We start from the raw sequence: 16,450 nt of genomic DNA, 5'->3' as shown, positions 1-16,450 counted from the left end.
AGTTATTCGATGCCCAGTTCAGTCAGTATAAGGAGTCCAAGTGTCAGTACACTTATGCACAGGAAGGTTGACTGAGTGACTCTGGTGGACACGGAGAGAGGAGCTGCTGAACCTTCCCTCGCACTGAGGAGACAGGAGCCCACGTTACCCACCCGATCCACAACCAGCAGCTCCGCATCAGGCGAGCAGCAGGAAGCAGTGTAGGACACCAGAGTTATGTTCTCATTTCCAGCTGCCAGACTGGTGTTCATAGTCCCGTTGCCTTCTGTGATGCTGACACGGTTGACACCAGTTCCATCAGCGCCGTCAGTCACCCTGACAGAGATCTCCCACACCGATAGTCTGCAGTTTTCAGTGCAGTTGGCCTTCAGACTGATCAGCTGACACTCTGGTGGGGTGAATCACCTGTGAGGATGAGTTAAAAATGCAGATATTCAGTTTTTACATAAGTAACATAAGTAACTTCAATGCTCACGTGGGCAATGACAGTGAGACCTGGAGGGGCGTGATTGGGAGGAACGGCCCCCCCGATCTGAATCATAGCGGTGTTTTGTTATTGGACTTCTGTGCTCCTCACGGACTGTCCATAACGAACACCATGTTCAGGCATAAGGGTGTCCATATGTGCACTTGGCACCAGGACACCCTAAGCCGCAGCTCGATGATCGACTTTGTGGTTGTATCGTCAGACTTGAGGTCGTATGTCCTAGACACTTGGGTGAAGAGAGGGGCGGAGCTGTCAACTGATCACCACCTGGTGGTGAGTTGGCTCCGCTGGTGGGGGAGGAAGCCCGTCAGACCTGGCAGGCCCAAACGTATTGTGAGGGTCTGTTGGGAACGGCTGGCGGAATCCCCTGTAAGGAGGAGTTTCAACTCCCACCTCCGGCAGAGCTTCAACCATGTCCCGGGGGAGGTGGGGGACATTGAGCCCGAATGGGCTCGGAACGCGGCCTCGGCGGTTGCTGAGGCAAAAACTCGGGCTTGGGAGGAGTTCGGGGAGGCCATGGAGAATGATTTCCGGACGGCCTCGAGGAGTTTCTGGTGTGTTCAAACTATAGGGGGATCACACTCCTCAGCCTCCCTGGTAAGGTCTATTCGAGGGTACTGGAGAGGAGGATCCGCCGGATAGTCGAATCTCGGATTCAGGAGGTGCAGTGTGGTTTTCGTCCTGGCCGTGGAACAGTGGGCCAGCTCTATACCCTCGGCAGGATCCTGGAGGGTGCATGGGAGTTCGCCCAACATGTGTTTTGTGGACTTGGAGAAGGCGTTTGACCGTGTCCCTCGAGGACTCTTGTGGGGGGTGCTCCGGGAGTATGGAGTGCCGGATTCCTTGATATGGGCCGTTCGGTCTCTGTATGACCGGTGTCAGAGTTTGGTCCGCATTGCCGGCAGTAAGTCGGACATGTTTCCTGTGAGGGTTGGACTCCGTCAGGGCTGCCCTTTGTCACCGATTCTGTTCATAATTTTTATGGACAGAATTTCTAGGCGCAGCCAGGGCGTTGAGGGGGTCCGTTTTGGCAACCTCAGAATCGGGTCTCTGCTTTTTGCGGACGATGTGGTTCTGTTGGCGTCGTCGGGCCGTGACCTTCAGCTCTCACTGGAGCGGTTCGCAGCCGAGTGTGAAGCGGCTGGGATGAGAATCAGCACCAAATCTGAGACCATGGTCCTTGGCCGGAAAAGGGTGGAATGCCCTCTCCGGGTCGGGAATGAGATCCTTCCCCAAGTGGAGGAGTTCAAGTATCTCGGGGTCTTGTTCACGAGTGAGGGACGAATGGAGCAGGAGATTGACAGACGGATCGGTGCGGCGTCTGCAGTGGCGTCGTGGTGAAGAAGGAGCTGAGCCAGAAGGCGAAGCTCTCGATGTACCGGTCAATCTATGTTCCTACCCTCACCTATGGTCACGAGCTGTGGGTAGTGACCGAAAGAACGAGATCGCGAATACAAGCAGCCGAAATGAGTTTCCTCCGCAGGGTGTCTGGGCTCTCCCTTAGAGATAGGGTGAGAAGCTCGGTCATCCGGGAGGGGCTCGGAGTAGAACCGCTGCTCCTCCGCATCGAGAGGAGTCAGATGAGGTGGCTCGGGCATCTGGTTAGGATGCCTCCTGGACGTCTCCCTGGTGAGGTGTTCCGGGCCCGTCCCACTGGGAGGAGGCCCCGGGGAAGACCCAGGACACGTTGGAGAGACTATGTTTCTCGGCTGGCCTGGGAACGCCTCGGGGTCCCCCCAGAAGAGCTGGAGGAAGTGGCCGGGGACAGGGACGTCTGGGTTTCTCTGCTCAAGCTGCTGCCCCCGCGACTCGATCCCCGGACAAGCGGAAGATGATGGATGGATGGATGGATGGATGAACATAAGTAACAGAGGAGGCGGAAAAATCTGTCTTTACTTTGCGATTAAAATTATGTTTAGAAAATCCTTTCTAAGCTATCTTGTCATTTGTCACTTATAATTATATGATGATATGATTCTAAATTGATTTGTACAAGGAAACTAAAGAAAAAAAACACAAAAAAGCTTTGTTGAAATTTCATACTATAAATGTTATTACCGTGTTAACAACAGTGAAGCACAACACAATGTAGTTCATATCTGCACTCCCCGGAGCCTCAGCTTCAATTGTCAGTATGACGTCAGTACCAGACGGGATGTTCAGAGGTGCTGAGAGGGTCACTGTGCCATTAGTGCTGTTTCCGCTTTCCACAAATAAACTGGTTGGAAATGTTGAGTCAAAATCTCTGTTGTTGGTGGCTCGGATGGTTAAGTTCCCGTCTGTTCCACCACTCATCACAGAGAAGGACACTGAAAACAGTGTCCCTGGAACCAGGATGATGTTTGAATCCGAATCAGCCTAAATAAAAAAGGAATTGGTTAAGACTTTCAAGTTACTGCATATGCATACCTCACCATGTGGCAGACCACATGGTGAGGTCTCAAATGGCTACTTACAGTAATAGTCAGGTTTGAAGCTCTGAAGTTTGTTGGTGACTGCCTTTGGAAGACAGTCGAAGATCTGGAAATTCTTCCTTTCACACGCACCACAAACTCCCCTGACGGTATTCTGTTGACCTGGGCTAAGAAGTTCCCACTTCCCTGTGGTACCAACTCTCCTTTAATCTCCTCTGACCCTGACGATTGGACCAGTGCGACTTCCGTCACTGTGGCAGATTCACTTCCCGTTAAAGACACCAACAAGCTGCCATTGAGACCTTTAGAGAAAAAAATTAATCCATCATCTCTGACTTATTTATGCGTTGATAAATCATCAAATTCACATCCTAACAGATGCCTTTACCTGCTCTGGGTCGTGTGTCAAGAGTATCAAATCCACCGAATGGGCCCTCAGATGACTCCACAAAGTCAAACAAGAAGTCAATGGGACTCTGACCTATGAATTAAAAGTCATGACGACACAAAAAGTGCTGAAATGAACTTTCTGGGCCAAACTCTTTTTCTTTTTAATCAGAACCTGTCTTTTGTGAGAATGTCTGCTGCTGTAATGCCACACGATATATAACATATTAAGATGCTTGGCTCACCTATAACTTTCAGGGTGTAGGAGTCAGTTGAGACCATTCTGATTTCCCATTGTCCAACTTGCTTTTGTAGCTGTAGTGTCTTTAAGTTTCCCACTGACTGGGACGCAGAGATCAGTGAGCCTGCTGAGTCAGTGCTTTGCTGAGATACACCTATAAACAAAACCAAAATAAGTATGCTGGTATGGAGTAGTTCTAAGAATTAGATGGCATGCTGATCTACCGAGTTTTTTTTTTTTTTTCTTAACATCAAACATTTCAACTGTAAAATCTGTGAGTGAATGAATGAAACAGTTCCAATGTACATGTAGCTTTGTTAGATAAAAAAAATCATGCAGATACATCTCTTTGTATTTGTCACAGGTGGAAGTTGAGATTACAAGTTTTGCGACTGTATTGTGTCAACCCCAAATGAGCCTTTAAATCAACTGAAATGAAAGAGTCATTTTCATGATTAAACAAATCATTCAGAGGCAGAATTACCGCTTGGGCTGATGAGTGTGAACGTGACAGAGTTGCCAGTGATGTAAACAATCAGGCTTTTTACTGATTCATCAACTATGAATATGAAATTATCAGCCTTCCCTGGATTCCTGAATGTCTGTAGAATAGTCACCTGAAAAATAAAAGTCAGATATTAGATTAACCAAGTAAGATCTTTGAACTGAGAGAGGTCAATTGTAGTGATATTACCAGTGAAGAGGTGGCAGACTGCTTTATGATTTCTGTGGCCACAGGAAGTTCAGCCTTCGTGACTTCAACAGCCTGACCTCCCGATGCCCGAGCCACGTCTCTGTACAGCTCAGCATCAGATGCTGTTAACCTTCTGGACTGTTGTAGGTTGTCATTACGATTGGTCACCGTTGAGTCAGTGATCATGAAGTTCACCTTTCAAGAGAAAATGTGGATAAAAAAGTCAGAAAACTCTGTTGTTCCTAAAAGTGAGTTAACAAGGAAACCTTAAGAATGATTTTTTCTTTTTTTTTTCTTTTAAATAATCCAATTCATTCATATAGAGCCAATTCAAAATCAATTTCCTAGCCAAGGAAACCAACAGATTGCACTGAAACTTGTCTTCAGTCCAATCTCCCATCCTGAGCATGCTTAAGGCAACTGTGGAAAGGAACTCCCTTTTAACAGGAAGAAACCTCTGGCAGAACCAGACTCAGGAAGGGTGGCCATCCGCTTCAACCAGCTGGGGTTTGAGAGGACAGAAAAGAGGGGGAAAAAACCCCACTGTAACACCATTCAAAGGATAGGGAAACAAAAGTTAATGACCACAATAATGTCACATGTACATAATACCATTTGAGAAGTGAAGTGAGTAAAGGTGTGACAAATGAGGCCCCCCGGCAGTCTAGGTCTATAGCAGCTTAACTATGGGATGTTTCAGGATCACCTGAATGATCCCTAACTATAAGCTTTATCAAAAAGGAAAGTTTTAAGCCTAGTCTTAAAAGTGTAAAGGGTGTCTGCTTCCCGGACATTTACTGGGAGCTTATTCCACAAAAGAGGGGCCTGATAACTGAAGGCTCTGCCTCCTCCGGAACCACAAGTAAACCTGCAGTTTGGGAGTGAAGTGCTCTGTTAGGTAAATATCTTATAATGAGATCTTTAAGATATGATGGAGCTCGGTCATTAAGAGCTTTATATGTGAGCAGAAGGATTAAATTCTATTCTGAATTTAACAGGGAGCCAATGAAGAGAAGCTAAAACTGAATAAATATGATCTCTCCTGTTAGTTCTCATCAGAACTCTGGCTGAAGGCTTTTCAGAGAATATGTGGGACAGCCCAATAATAAAGAATTACAGTAGTCCAATCTTGACGTAACAAATGCATGGACTAGTTTTTTCTGAATCACTTTGAGAGAGGATGTTCCTAATTTTGGCAATATTCTGAAGGTGAAAAAGGAAGTGTTGCACTGGATAGATATTTTCCCATCCTTTAAAACTTTTTTTAATGACCTTATTCTTTAAAATATCCAGAAGCTGGTTTATGGGAATTACATCAGATGGCATATCGTGTAAAGTGTGATTAGAGTAAGGCTAAAGGGTCGGTATATTTCCCTAATTAGACAATTTAATAAGAATCGTAATGAATGAGGTAAGATCAATTTGATTGAATCACTTTTATAACTATGGCATTGGTTATCTAAGTTCAAATAGAGATGATTAATACAGAAACAGGTTATCATGTCTTTACACCCTATCACAGGAAAAATGCATTTGATAGTTTTATTGTTTTTGTTTGACTTCTTTTTGTCATATACTATCCTGGCATGGGATTGCTAAGGTAAAATACAGTCAAGTTGGTGTCCTTTACCACAACTTTAACATACGTTCAGTATCATGTCACCAAATCCATCCCTCTCAAACCACACTGAAAGATCGTAAATGTTTAGCAATAAATCCTGCAATTGATCCTGTAATTACCTTTGACCTTGAAGGTTGTGGTATGAAAAATTGCACCTCTATGCTGACAACACCATAATTTATGTACATGTACGTGGCTATATCCTTTTTGCAGAGTTTTGATTCAGTTTACCAAACAAACCTATTTTTTCTTAAAAATGTGAAGTATTTTAAGGACTTGGAAACACGGACATCATTGGCCACTAATGGAAAAAGGCACCAGTATGTTTTTGGTCTGTGTCGTAATATTAAAACATTTGGTGATAGAGGCATGTGGTTATTATAATAGATGTTTTAAATTGTGGTGTGCTTTTTGTGTATTATAAGGTGTATTTTAATGTACCTTGCCTCGGCTCTACAATTTTAAAACTTTCCTGACCTCAGGGAGATTTCCTAGTTAAATACAGGCTAAATAGATATCCAAACCTTGTAGAGTATCTCACCACTGTCTGGGTCCGCTCTATGAGTGCAATCACTGTGTTCTTCAACTCTTTGTCTTTAGCAGGTGCATCCGTAAAGAGAAAGATCTCAGAATTGAAAGGAGCACTAGTTACAGCCAGCTATATGAGGGAGAAATGATCAAACAGCAAAGAGGATTTCAGTTAAAACTTTTTTATACATCAGCAAGCTGTGGAAATAGTCAAAGAAACGTAGCCCACCTGTAGCCCTGAGAGACTGAATTCCTCATCATCTCCTCCACCAGTTGCTGTTAATGAGTTAATGATATCCTTGAAAAGTGTGGAGTCTGCGGTCCTTATCAGCGGCCCGAATCCTGAGGTTTATTTGGTGACAAAAGTAAAAAACGTGGGGTTTTTTGTTCATCCTACCCTGATCGAACAAACAAAAAAAAGCACATTTTCGCACGACAAACATTACCTTAAAGAGCCTACCTGGATCATTAACAGGGACAAGAATGTAAACTGAAGGCTCGTTCTCTGTTCCAACGTCATTGTCGATTATAGTGGAGGTAACAGACTTCACTGCTTTGATGTCGTCGCTCATGCTTTTTGTGGTGTCAATGACAAAACAAAGAGCTTTGCTGGATCCTTTGGAGATTCCTACCATCCTGAGGGATAGAAAGAGTTAAACAAGATAAGACAAAGACAAAACCCTTTATGGTGCATTCCTAAAACACAGAAAAGTTTCCATACTCCAGGAATGGCCTGTTCCCGGCTGCCCCTCGAATATCCTCCAGTAGCTGACTAGTTGCAGCTATTGCCATGTTTGCTGCTTGGGTGTGGAAATGCCCATGGCTGGAGCTGAAACTGTCTTTATTGATCCCTCCTTTGGGCTCGATCCTACTCGTTCGATCAACTATTCCTCCATGACTGCACTTCCCTTTTTAGGAAAGAGTGATTAGCATAACTCTGTTTTCCAGGATTTTTTTTATGTTATCTGTTATCACTATCAATCATTACATGAACCTCTTTTTCAACTGTAAATACTGTGTAGCAGTTAGTGAACGTTTTCTCTTGAATGATCTCGTAATGCTTGAGACGGAGATGGCAGCAGTAAACAGAGCCTTCTAAGTTTGATAAATAAACTCTGAAACAACAAGGAATACAAAGTTAAGGAATACCCTCATGACTGTAAGAGCATGAGTGGAAAATATCTCAGAGGCACAAAACTCCACAAAGACAACACAACAGAGGACGTTTAACAAAAGAAACTAATCTTAACATACAATTTTAGAAAGTTCAGGGTAAAATTCTAAACATGCAATGTAAGTAAAGAATAAACACATTATTTAATCTGCTCAGTCTGGGTTAGGGTTAGGGTTAGTGTTTAACCAGACTGTAATGTACAATATGCTTGGTTCTTTATTAAAGGTACATTTAAACAGGATATTACCATAAAAAAACATGTCATTATAGGCGTTTTTTTTTCAAATATGGCTAGAGCTTAACAGGTTAAGTTAGCATGTACTTTATTACCTTAATTAATTTGAAAAAATTATCTTTATTTTAATGATCGCTGATATACAAGGTTGAGTTAAGTGCAATAATTCAATTCAATTCAATTCATTTTTATTTATATAGCGCCAAATACAACAAATGTCATCTCAAGGCACTTAGATAGTAAGTCCAATTCAAGCCAATTGGAATTCAATTAATTAATAATAATCATAATTCATAAAATAATCCAATTCGTTCATATAGAGCCAATTCAAAAACAATTTCCTAGCTAAGAAAACCAACAGATTGCACTGAAAACTTTTTGTTTTTCGGTCCAATCTCCCGGCCTGAGCGGCGTGCCTGAGGCGACTGTGGAGAGAAACGACTCCCTTTTAACAGGAAGAAACCTCTGGCAGAACCAGACTCAGGAAGGGTGGCCATCCGCCTCGACCAGCTGGGGTTTGAGAAGACAGAAAAGGGGGTGGGGGGGGGGGGGGGGCAGGGGGCCACCGCGACGGCGGCACTGTAACACCATTCAAAGGATATCTGTTGGAACAGGGAAACACGAGTTAATGACCATAATAATATCACATATACATAAAGAGAGTAAAGTGAGGAAAGGTGTGTCAGATGAGGCCCCCCAGCAGTCTAGGCCTATAGCAGCTTAACTATGGGATGTTTCAGGATCACCTGAGCCATCCCTAACTATAAGCTTTATAAAAAAGGAAAGTTTTAAGCCTGGTCTTAAAAGTGGAAAGGGTGTCTGCTTCCCGGACATTTACTGGCAGCTTATTCCACAATAGAGGGGCCTGATAACTGAAGGCTCTGCCTCCCATTCTACTTTTAGAAACTCTGGGAACCTCAAGTAAACCTGCAGTTTGGGAACGAAGTGCTCTGTTAGGAAAATATCTTACAGTGAGATCTTTAAGATATGATGGAGCTCGGTCATTAAGAGCTTTATATGTAAGGAGAAGAATCTTAAATTCTATTCTGAATTTAACAGGGAGCCAATGAAGAGAAGCTAAAACTGGAGAAATATGATCTCTCCTGTTAGTTCTCGTCAAAACTCTGGCTGCAGCATTTTGGATCAACTGAAGGCTTTTCAGAGAATATGTGGGACAGCCCAATAATAAAGAATTACAGTAGTCCAATCTTGAAGTAACAAATGCATGAATTAGTTTTTCTGCATCACTCTGAGACAGGATGTTCCTGATTTTAACAATATTACGAAGGTGAAAGAAGGCAGTCCTAGAAACCTGTTTTATATGCGAGTCAAATGATAAGTTCTGGTCAAAAATAACTCCAAGGTTCCTCACTGTAGAACTAGAAGCCAAGGAAATACCATCTAGAGTAACTATATAGCTAGACAATTTCTCCCTGAAACGCTCAGGTCCAAAGATAACGACTTCAGTTTTGTCTGAATTTAGCAGCAGACAGTTCTGAGTCATCCAGGTCTTTATGTCTTTAAGACATGCTTGTAGTCTGACCAACCTATTGGTTTCATCTGGTTTTATAGATAAGTACAGCTGAGTATCATCAGCATAGCAATGGAAATTTATGCCATGCTGTCTAATAATGTTACCTAATGGAAGCATGTATAAAGTAAAAAGAATCGGTCCAAGCACAGAACCCTGGGGAACTCCATGACTTACTCTGGTGTGTGAGGAAGATTCTTCATTTACAAGAACAAACTGAAATCTATCAGATAAATATGATTTAAACCAGCCTAATGCAGTTCCTTTAATCCCAATAACATGTTCAAGTCTGTGTAATAAGATACTGTGATCGACCGTATCAAATGCAGCACTGAGATCCAACAGGACAAGCACAGACACAAGTCCGCTATCAGAGGCTAAGAGGAGATCATTGGTAACTTTCAGCAGTGCAGTTTCTGTGCTATGATGCACTCTGAATCCTGACTGAAACTCTTCAAACAAATTATTTCTGTGTAAATGATCACAAAGCTGAGCTGCAACTATTTTTTCAAGAACTTTAGACATAAAAGGGAGATTGGATATAGGTCTATAATGAGCCAACACTTCTGAATCAAGAGTAGGTTTTTTAAGTAAAGGTTTAATTACAGCAACCTTAAAAGTCTGAGGTACATATCCTGTCAACAAAGACAGATTGATCAAATCCAATATGGAAGTGTCAATTAATGGGAAAACCTCCTTGAACAGTCTGGTTGGGATTGGGTCTAAAACACAAGTTGATGGTTTAGAAGAGACTATTGCTGTCGTTAGATCAGAGAGATCAACTGGGCAGAAGCCGTCTAAATACAAATCAGGTTCTAAAGATACTTCTAAAGCTGCTGTACTTGATGATACATCACTAATAATAGTGGGAAGGACTCCATCAATCTTCTCTCTGATAGAAACAATTTTATTAATAAAGAAGCTCATGAAATCATCACTGCTGAGAGTTAAAGGAATACCTGGCTCAGCAGAGCTCGGACTCTTAGTCAGACTGGCTACAGTGCTGAAAAGAAACCTGGGATTATTCTTATTCTCTTCTATCAATGATGAATAATAAGCAGTTCTAGCTTTACGAAGGGCTTTCTTATACATTGTTAAACTATCTTTCCAGACTAACTGAGACTCTTCTAAATTAGAGGAACGCCACTGTCTCTCCAGCTTTCTTGCAGTCTGCTTTAAAGCACGCAGCTGTGAATTATACCAAGGAGCCAACCTCTTCTGACTGATTACCTTCCTTTTCAGAGGGGCAACATTGTCCAGTGCTGTACGCATTGAAACTATAGTGCTGTCAACAAGAGAGTCAAGTGCTGCTGGAGTAAAGTTTATGTAGTCGTCCTCTGTCATATCTGCACATGGCAGTGAAGAAAAGGATGATGGAATTAATTCTTTAAATCTGGTTACAGCATCCTCTGATAGACACCTTCTATACGTAAATTTCTTCTCAGAAACTGTATAGTCAAGTAATGTAAACTCAAAGGTTATCAGAAAATGGTCAGATAAGACAGGGTTATGAGGGAACACTGTTAACTGTTCACTCTCAATGCCATAAGTCAGAACAAGATCAAGGGTGTGATTAAGGCAGTGAGTCGGTCTGTGTACACTCTGAGAAAATCCAATAGAGTCCAATATAGAATTAAAGTTCATATTCAGGCTGTCATTTTCAACATCTACATGAATATTAAAGTCACCCACTACAATGACTTTATCTGTACTCAGCACTAACTGGGATAAAAACTCTGAGAATTCAGACAGAAACTCAGAATAAGGGCCAGGTGGACGATACACAACAACAAACACAAGAGGTTTCTGGGATTTCCACTTTGCGTGGGAAAAACTGAGAATCAGATATTCAAAAGAGCTAAAACTAATCTTGGGTCTGGGACTGATGAGTAACCCTGATCTGAAAATAGCTGCCACTCCTCCTCCTCTGTCTGTGGTTCGAGGAACGTGAACATTTAAACAGTCAGAGGGAGTTGCTTCATTAATGCTAACATGATCCTCCTGCTGCAGCCAGGTTTCTGTAAGACAAAATATATCAATATGATGATCACAAATCAACTCATTCACTAACAGAGACTTCGAAAGGAGAGATCTGATATTCAGCAAACCACATTTAATAGTTTGATGTTTTTGTTTAGTTAAAGTTTTTGTTTTAATAATTTCTTTTTGCACAAGAGGATTTGCTCCTTTTGTGTTAATTGATTGGGTGGGTAGCAGTAGGTGGGAAGCTGCAGAGAAGTGTGTAAGACTACAACTGCATCCTGGTCTGAACCCTGGATTGTCATGTTTTAGGGTGGCAAATAAATTCATCCATATTTCTAGAAATGAGAGCTGCTCCTTCCAAAGTGGGATGGATGCCGTCTCTCCTCATCAGACCAGGTTTTCTCCAGAAAGATTGCCAATTATCTATGTAGCCCACGTTGTTTGCTGGACACCATCTAGACAACCAGCGATTGTAGGACGACATGTGGCTAAACATGTCATCGCTGGTCAGATTTGGCAGGGGTCCAGAGAAAACTACGGAGTCCGACATTGTTTTGGCAAAATCACACACCGATGCAACATTAATTTTAGTGACCTCCGATTGGCGTAACCGGGTGTCATTAACGCCGACGTGAATAACTATTTTACCATATTTACGTTTATCCTTAGCCAGCAGTTTTAAATAGGATTCTATGTCGCCCGCTCTGGCCCCTGGAATGCATTTGACTATGGCCGCTGGTGCCTCTAATGCCACGTTTCTGACTATAGAGCTGCCAATTACCAGGGTTTTATCCTCAGCGGGTGTGTCACTGAGTGGGGAAAATCTGTTAGAAGCGTGGACAGGTCGATGGTGAACAACGGGCTTGACTTTAGAGCTATGCCTCTTCCTGACAGTCACCCAGCCACGATGTAATCCTGGCTGCTCAGGTTCTGCTAGGGGGAGGCTAATGGAGCTAGCTACGCTAGGTGGCTCCACACTGGCAAAAGGGGCCTGGCTCGCTATCGGTTGATTTTCAACAGTGCAGAGCCGAGCTTCCAATTCAGATAACCTCGCCTCCAAAACTACAAAAAGACTACATTTGTTACATGTACCATTATCGCTAAAGGAGGCAGAGGAGTAACTAAACATCTGACACACGGAGCAGGTGAAAGCAGGAGGAGGAGGAAGAGAACCGGTAGCCATGCTACGCTAGAGAACCAGACACACCGCTAAAAAGTGAGAATAAAGATTAAAGATCTGTAGGAGCGTGTTAGAACAGAACGGTAAGCTATAGAGTTTAACTATGCAAAATTGTGTAAGTTATAGATCGAAATAAAGTGATTATCAGTACTCCAAGCGGAGCAAGAAATTCCACAGTGCACAAGCAAGGTAACAGGAAGTGATGCAACACGTCTTACCGCAAAGCGTCACAGCGTCAGTATGATAATAATAATAGTAATAATAAAAACGTTCCGGAGGGAAATTCACAGTCTCCAGCAGTTTTCAACAACAGAAACCTTAGTTTAAGGCAGATATATCAACTTAACCAAAAGTAACTTACAAACAAACACTAAAGGAAAAACTTGAGGGCAGTCATATTAAAAATGAAGAACTTGAGTGAGAAAGGCTTGTATGATAATCGACAGTCCAGTCCAGTGCAGTGCAGACAATTCAAAAGTCCAGTGCAAACAGGCATGTTTTGTTCAGATGCATTGTGTGCTGTTAGTGGTGCAGTGTTGTGGGTGTTCGGCTCCCTCGATCAATGATGTCCTCGGTCTGTCAGTGGAGCAGCATCAGCGACAGAAGCCTATTCAACTGATGCTGCACTTCTGTTTGGAGATGATGTTGTCGTAATATTCTGATTACTCCATGATTCCATTCTGATTCCATGGACAGACTTCAAGCACACATCTTTATTATGTTCATAAAAACCTTTAAATGATGGTGTAAATGAGAATGCTGCTGTAAATAGATCAATAAATCATTTACCTTTTGGTTTGGTTGAAAAAATAGGCTTGATATCAAAGTACCCAGAGGTCAGGATACTGCCTGATATGATGTCTTCCAGGATGTTATTCCTACAGTCGTCTCCATCACAGTTGCGACATGTAGCTCTGCTTTCAGCTAAAAGAATGTAGTTCAGCAGTTCAGTTATGTGCAAATAAATATTTTCTTTCTGATTTCCATCTAAACTGCATAGTGCCAGGATTATCTGTTTTCTAAGCCATTGCATCATTGCTTTACCTGCTATGTGACCAATGCTGGTGTCTGCTCTGATCAAATTGGAGTTTGGGAGAGTATTTCCCAGTTCAACCCAGTTACTGTGACTGTAGAAGTCCTGCAAAGTGGTTAAAGAAGAATAACCTTAATAATTTTTCAATCTTTCAAACAGCATTTGTGAAGCATTTAAAAATGTGTCAAATACCTGTAAAGGATGAAGAATCTCTCCCAATTTCTGCCTTGCTGCCTCATACTTTTCCAGCTTGTTGCTGGCTTTGACAGCTATCATTCCCTCTGTGATGATTCTCCTGCCTTGAACAAACATCTCATCATCAAAGTGGAAGCTTGAATTAAGAGCAAAGCGGATGTCCACTCGAATGTTCCTCAGCTGGATGAACACAATTGCTCTACGGAAAGTTTTGGACGACTGTGGCGCACTGCATGCAGCAGCAACAGCCTCTGCAATGAAAGGCTGCGCCTGCATACATAAAGTCAAACTATGTTAACAATACTTACAACAGGTGTACTTATTTTTTTGTAAATGAACTTCGCTTGAGTAAATTCATACAGGAAAATTGAAGTTTGTTCCCTCAGCTTGGGCCAAAGCACGGCATGTCTGCACAGTGGCGTTCAAAATTGCTTGCTTTGTAATGTCCAGATGATTCAGAGATTTACCAGGTAATACACCAAAACCCCGAGCTCCAGTATGCAGGAGCAGGAGACAGAGCGCAGCCAATCTGGAAGACATCATTGCTCGAGTGTTCTGAGGAGGAGGAAACACCTGAGTTTAATATAATTTTCCTTCAACATACAGATTGCAACAGTCATGAATGCTTTGAATTCTTCGTTACTAAGTCTCAATCAGATGTGACTACGAGGAAGAATGGGGAAATGTTTCTCTTGCTTTATCACAAAGATGTGGTGGCTGGATAGTAGTGGTAAGATTGCTGCCTTTCAAATCCCATCTTGATCCCACCATGAAAAGGTACTACCTCCAGTAGGGGTCTTTTGGCAAGGACACTACCTGCCTACCTGGGATATGAGTGTAAGTCGCTTTGGATAAAAGTGTCTGCCAAATGAACATAAACATGTGGAACTCAAAGGGATTTTGAAGAGAAAGAGTAATCAGTAATTAGTTACCAGCTATTAAAATGATCACATAATAGTGCAGTGAAGAATTTCTCTGTTTCTCTGAGAACCAGTTCTGCAAATTACTTTATGTTTCAAACTACTTTTTGTCTCTCTGAATGATCGCAAAACAGATTTTAACTGTCTTCTCTTTAATTCACTTTCAAATTAAAACAAGGCTCAGTGTTTGTATGTAGGTATTACCAATATGCTGCCATTCAGCCCGGGGCTTCAGACAAAGGTGAAAATAAAGCAGTCACTGTTGCAAAAGTGTCCTTTCTCTGGTCATGAAGGACAACACAGACACAACAAAGGGCTCTGCAGTTCATTTCTATCTCTAACCATCTCAGAAATGTTTTCTTGGGACCCATCTCATTTCATCTTAATGTATGTACGGGGTCATCATAACCAAAAGTCTATCTTCTAGGTATTTCACAGGAGTTAAAATAAATGCTACTTACCTTATGCTGTCCAGCACACTTATGTGACTATTTTGTCAACACCTACTTTATAACGCTCCATCCCAGGGTGGAGTCATGCAAGAGTCGTTTTACCTGTTGCTTGAGTGAGATACTATCGGTTTCATGTATAGACACTGATACCACAACTTCACGTCTTTTGATTTTGATTGTTACATTTCCAATTTATGTGGAAACTGATTGTTTCAGCTCGTTTAAGCTCTTTTAAGGTTTGTGCTAAAAGAAATTAACTGCTGAGCCCTTTGCTGTGTCTGTGTTGTCTTTCATGTTCAGAGTAAGGACACTTTTGAAACAGTGACTGCTTTATTTTCACCTTTGTCTGAAGCCAAGGATTGAATGGCAGCATATTTGTAATACCTACATACAAACAGGCTTGGGATAGAACTGATAGGAAGTGAGATATGAAGCACAGAGAATGTGCCTTCAATGTGCCTGTGTAACCCACGTTAAAATGTGACATAAGTCAAAGTTAAAAATGTCAATAAAATAATCATTTAATGTTAAAAAAACTAAAAACATGGTGACAGAAAAGACGCAGCGCCTCACTGACGCTGCGGCAGATACCTGAGGGAGAGAACAAAGGATAGATTGCAGAAAGGGAGTGGCGGCTAATTAGAAAAATAAACAGTGAAAAAGTTGATTAAGAACCCATAAAACGATACTTACCGGTTCGGGAACTGAGGAAACAGATACAACCCTAGCGACCCTGGTTTTGGTGAGTTTTGAATTTGAGCTTAGCAAATTTTTTGTTACACATTATATGTTACACATTGTACTGCCCTCCTAATGGTGTACATAACCAAAATTAGACAGCCAGCCAAACTCCCTGAATGATCGACGCGAGAGTCAGGATGTAGCGTCTCAAGCTTCAGGTTTTAATGAAGACTCTTGTTGTCAGACAAGGTGTAAAACTGAAATAATAACAGAAATATGCTTAAATGAATTTCTTATACGAATACTAAAGCATGAATATTAAACCAAAATTCCATGAATTATAGTAGAAAATAAAGTACAGGTATCTTAAATATCCTGGTTGTATGATACAATGAGCATATCCAATGCTCATTGTTAACAAACCAATATCTAGATAGTAATCTAGCAACATAAAAATTTCCATCAATATGTCAAACTAAAAATATATCTGTGTAAATAATATTTTTTACTTACAGACAATGCTTTCTATGGCTCAAACCAAACAGATGGCGAAAGGATTAGAAGACAGCTCCATCATCTGCTGACCTCTCCATTGACTGACAGGAACATGTGCTAATTTTTAACTCTCTGCTGCAATACCACATTTGCCCACATTAGCAAACAGGGGGGCGCTAAAACACCTAAAACTTCAAAC

The 16,450-nt window shown here is 41.9% G+C and overlaps 1 protein-coding gene across 1 annotated transcript; it reads right to left on the bottom strand.

The window, feature by feature from the left end:
- Window positions 1–263: 263 nt before the first annotated feature.
- On the bottom strand, window positions 264–15,101 carry LOC142401473 (von Willebrand factor A domain-containing protein 7-like). The gene is made up of 16 exons (XM_075486914.1): window positions 15,085–15,101; window positions 14,064–14,258; window positions 13,701–13,973; window positions 13,520–13,613; window positions 13,265–13,399; window positions 7,094–7,280; window positions 6,833–7,008; window positions 6,602–6,714; window positions 6,386–6,502; window positions 4,224–4,418; window positions 4,014–4,146; window positions 3,534–3,683; window positions 3,290–3,382; window positions 2,944–3,203; window positions 2,546–2,845; window positions 264–405 (listed from the first exon to the last, which is right to left on the bottom strand). Exons 2-16 carry the CDS (start codon window positions 14,244–14,246, stop codon window positions 352–354), a joined length of 2,463 nt encoding a protein of 820 aa, XP_075343029.1. The 5' UTR covers window positions 14,247–14,258; window positions 15,085–15,101; the 3' UTR covers window positions 264–351.
- Window positions 15,102–16,450: the final 1,349 nt, after the last annotated feature.

This window comes from Odontesthes bonariensis, chromosome 16 (genome assembly GCF_027942865.1).
Source record: "Odontesthes bonariensis isolate fOdoBon6 chromosome 16, fOdoBon6.hap1, whole genome shotgun sequence".
NCBI lineage: Eukaryota > Metazoa > Chordata > Actinopteri > Atheriniformes > Atherinopsidae > Odontesthes > Odontesthes bonariensis.
This window is presented reverse-complemented; position numbering and strand designations above follow the sequence as displayed.